Below are 4,472 nucleotides of genomic sequence, written 5' to 3'. Positions count from 1 at the left end.
TATATATATATATATATATATATATATATATATATATATTACATTTATTTAAATTACATATTTTTTATGTATTTAATTTATTTATATTTAATTAATATTTTGTATTATTAAATTATATGAAATATATTCAGTATTTAGGAAAAATATAAGATGGTTACATTTCCAGAAATTACATAACAGTCTTTTGTTTTTTTGTGGCTCTTCAGGTAAAATTGCAAGAATCCATAGAGTACGATGACCTTCAGGGTGACTCTGGGCGTCAGACCATCGCTCTGAACCTGAAGAAATCAGACAGGTAAACATCCAGCGCCTTTATTCTGTATCTGCCTGACACAGGGTTTTCACAGTCTGTGAATCTTCATATCAAGTGCTTTGTATTTTACATTTGTTTGTTCCTGCAAGATATTCCCACGGCCCGATCCCTGTTCAGTCACAGCATTACACCACCAGTCAAGACATTATCAACTCCATCAGCATTATCCAGCACGAGATGAGGAACTATAAACCCCGTCTGACGCAGGTACACCACTGGCATGCATGGCTAAGAGTCCTGGATTGTAGTCTGTTTTATTATATTGTATTTTCTGGCCTGTTTCAGGTGATGTCCAGCAATGCGGCAAGCTCCGCCATCACAGCGCTGTCACCTGGAGGGCTTCTGATGCAGGGAGGAGGCCAACAGACCATAAACCGTGAGAGTTTGACCTCAGACTGTCTACTCATCCCATCATAACATCAAATGTTGCTTCCACTGATATTTGAATGCACTTTTTAATGCAAGAAGTTTAAAACTGCCGTTTTACTGTCCATTAACTTGATCTATACTCTCTTTGTGTTTATTTATGTAGAATTAGTGCCAACTGATGTTCAGAGCGAGCTGAAGCACTTATATACAGCTGCCGGAGAGCTGCTCCGACATTTCTGGTCCTGTTTCCCCATCAACACTCCCTTCCTGGAGGAAAAGGTCAAGAAGTGCACCTTCGGTTATTAATATTTACAAATTAAAATACTAAAGTAGTATTGTTTTGTTGCAGCATGATTTGTTTCATCTGTCTCTCCTGCTCACAGGTGGTAAAGATGAAATCTAACCTGGAGAGATTCCAGGTGAAAAAGCTCCGCCCCTTTCAAGAAAAGATCCAACGGCAGTATTTGAGCACAAATGTAAGTCCACGCCCCCTCCATTTACTGTAATGGATTCTACTACTTAGAGTGAACATGAATAATTAATGCTCATCTTGCTGCTATTAGAAAGACAGCCCAGAATCGATCATTTCTAAACTGTGTGGAAGAACTGGTTCAGGATAGTGTACTGTTTAAATCAGTGGTCGTCATTTTAAACAAAAAAAACATTTTTTTAATGAAGCTTGGTGACTTTTGTAAAACTTGCTATATGAACACACAAAAAAATTTGCGGACATGATTAGAAAATGCTTTAAAAAATAATCACAATTGTGATCTTTGCAGTCAAAAATGGCTGCCAAGGGAAATAAATGGGAAATACAAAACAAAATCAAAATAAAGAGCATTTTTTTGGGGGGTACAATCTACAAATCAGCCACAATGAAGCAGTCTTTCCTGAAGTTAAATAGAAATACAAATGCAATACCTAATAGAAATTATGATATTTATTATAATTAAATTATAATAATATAATAATAAAATATAATTTAATAGTATAACATTGTATAATATTTATAATATTATTGTATTTTATAATTATAATAATGTCTGAAAACACTTAAAAGCAACTAGGTAATATAGATTTGTATGTTTAACTTAAACACTGTATTAATGCAAAATCATATGAAATATTTTTCTAATATTTGTATTATGTTATATAAAAATAAATGGTGCGTAATGTAGAGTTAAATATTGTCTAGTACCATAAAATCCCCTCAAAATTCTAAATATTAAAGAACAAATCTTATTGAAACAAAATATTGTGCATTTAATAAACCAAAAAATGTTATGCTTATTGTCTTTGGTCTGTTTCGACAGTCAATGATCACAGTTGAAAGTGAGGAAAACCAGAGGATTGATGAGTTTTTAGTTCAAAATAAGTTCTAAAATAAAAATAAAAAATTAATTTCTTACATGCATAAATGTGTTATTTGAGGTGTAAAGTGTCTGAATTTTCTGATGTTATTACTGTATTTGGATTTTCCCCAATCAGTCCCATTTTGATATTGAGGGTTTGCACGGTCATGTAATCTATATTTTTTCATCGATCAATATTTTTGATGCACTTACAGTGGAAATGCATAATACTTTCCTGTGTTGTCTGATTGCGACAGCTAACGGGCCACCTGGAGGAAATGCTTCAGGCTGCGTACAGCAAGTTCCAAGTCTGGCAAACGCGCCGAATGATGAGAAAAACCTGAGGAGATGCAGAGAAATCCAGGAAAGAGAGAAAAGACTCTGGGTGATTGAATTTAAAGAAAGAGGGAGAAGAACAGAGACACTCTCCCAGCTTGGGCCGGATGGAGCCTGATGGGCGGATTTTCCAGCCAATCAGAGCTGGAGGTGCTAGTGAGCACGTCTGCCTGGGGGAGGGGCTTGGAGCAGCAAATTCTGTAATCTTATTGGTCCACGTGGAGATGGGCTGCGCCAGTCACAAATAACTAATTATTATCTTCTCTCTTTACTTTGTTCGTTCCGTTTTTTTTTTCAGTGGATAATTTCAGTTCCTAGGTAAGAAGTGAAGTTTTAACAGTGTTGTATTTCTGCAATGACCAAACTGGGCTCAGTAATAATATCGGTGGAAAGATTTCTCAGGAACTTACAATGTTTAATGCAAAGGACTCAGTTTGAGGGAAAAGCTTTCAAGTCAATGATAAGGAGGACTCTTTACAAACCGGATATTGCAATCCAGTTCAACCCTCCCGAGACTTGAGGCTGATTGGAAATCAGTTGCTCAAGACACGCCAATGGGAGGGATATAGCAATACTGTAAAAAAATAAATATGAATAATTTCTATGTAGTGCATTTACTGATCCGTGTGCCACAAACGCGTGCGCACGCTCATCCGCACTGCTTTATAACGTGTCTTCTCTAGCTGCACTGAGTTGGATGTTATTGCAAATAAAGTCAAGATTTAAACTCTTCGACTGGTGTCGTGTGTTTGTGTGTGTTGCGTTAAAAGAGCTTCCTCAAAGTACTCGTTTACCAAAGTGTACATGCCGTGAGGAAGCTGTTATGTTACACACTGAAAATCAGAAGGGGAAGCACTGTATTTGGACTGTTTTGCACAAGAATTGTTCCGTTTCAAATGAATGTGATGCCTGATAAGAAAGTGTGTTTGTGCATGCTTTTGTGTGTGTTAGACCGGGGGTTTTTAATCTTTTTTTTTTTTCAAATTAATTAATATATTAACTAATTGCTATTACTAATAATATTTTTTTATTTATGTTTGAATCATTTTTTATTCTTATTTATTTAAATGATTAATTATTTTTAAATCTTCATAAATGCAGAACAAGTTACCACACATGGTTTTTCCAGGCATATATAAATAATAGGCTATGTAATTAAAATAAAAGGATGAAAATGAATACAAAATAAGAAGCAATAGTAATAACAAAAATAATAATTCTGTAATTTATATGATCAATTTACAAATTTATATTATTCATTTATAAACTATTGTAATATAGTTTATACATTTACAATAGTTTATAAAGTTATAAACTATTGTTTTTTTTTTACTTTGTATCGATTTTCATCACTTGCATTTTTCTATTTCTATATATTTCTATTTATTTATTTTTATTTTAATAAATAAAATAATGTTCTTAAACATGCTCAAACCAAACTTTTAAACAGATTTTGAGCAACTGAAAATGAAGAAGTAATATTTAATACGATTTTGCATTTACAGTAGGTCACTTATCAAATCATGCAGCAGGACCAGTGCATAATCAATACTGCTGTAGGTTATAATAACTTCTCAAGAAAGACCCACCGTACAGTTCAGTTTAGTCATTATGTGCTTGAATTTGGTGATGGCTGTCTTTATATAATAAAATGCATACATCTATATCTGAATCCGGTGCTTAAACACATTCACTTCAAGGTTGTAAGATGTTTGAGGGTTGGGTCTTTGCTATTTTTGCTTGCTGATGAAACAGGCTTCATTCTCGAGGGCATCTCGAATATCAATCAATACCAGCAAGAGCTTTTAATGGACCAGTGGACCCCAATCTACTGCTAGAACACCTACGCGTCTGTGACAGTTATTTGTTTGTAAACCAGATGTTTTTTAATAAAACTTGAACTTTTAATGCATGATTAGCAGATTTATTTACTTTGATAATATATTTAATATGTAAAGTTTCCCAAGTGCTTGATGGCAAATATTGTCCAAAGGCGCCAGAAATAGTTCCCCGCGCTTAGTGTGAATCACTGCGCCTCACAGTGAGTGGAGCCTAATGAGGAAGTAGCGCCGGTCAGTTTTCAGTCAGCTGTCAAACACACA

At 34.4% G+C, this 4,472-nt stretch overlaps 1 protein-coding gene across 1 annotated transcript in view; it reads left to right on the top strand.

Annotated features, from left to right (window-relative positions):
- The window catches only part of LOC107676454 (general transcription factor IIH subunit 1-like), an 11,079-nt gene extending 8,124 nt beyond the window's left edge, over positions 1-2,955 (top strand). Inside the window, exons 2-7 of the mRNA XM_016471002.1 lie at positions 207-295; positions 403-520; positions 599-689; positions 846-961; positions 1,066-1,158; positions 2,292-2,955. Of these exons, the coding sequence (XP_016326488.1) occupies positions 207-295; positions 403-520; positions 599-689; positions 846-961; positions 1,066-1,158; positions 2,292-2,378 (594 nt within the window). The 3' untranslated portion in view covers positions 2,379-2,955. The remainder of the gene's footprint in view (positions 1-206; positions 296-402; positions 521-598; positions 690-845; positions 962-1,065; positions 1,159-2,291) is intronic.
- Positions 2,956-4,472: the final 1,517 nt, after the last annotated feature.

The sequence above is a fragment of the Sinocyclocheilus anshuiensis genome, unplaced genomic scaffold (assembly GCF_001515605.1).
Source record: "Sinocyclocheilus anshuiensis isolate Anshui unplaced genomic scaffold, SAMN03320099.WGS_v1.1 scaffold228, whole genome shotgun sequence".
Classification (NCBI taxonomy): domain Eukaryota; kingdom Metazoa; phylum Chordata; class Actinopteri; order Cypriniformes; family Cyprinidae; genus Sinocyclocheilus; species Sinocyclocheilus anshuiensis.
The sequence above is the reverse complement of the archived record's forward strand: the minus strand, read 5'-3'. Positions and strand labels throughout refer to the sequence as shown.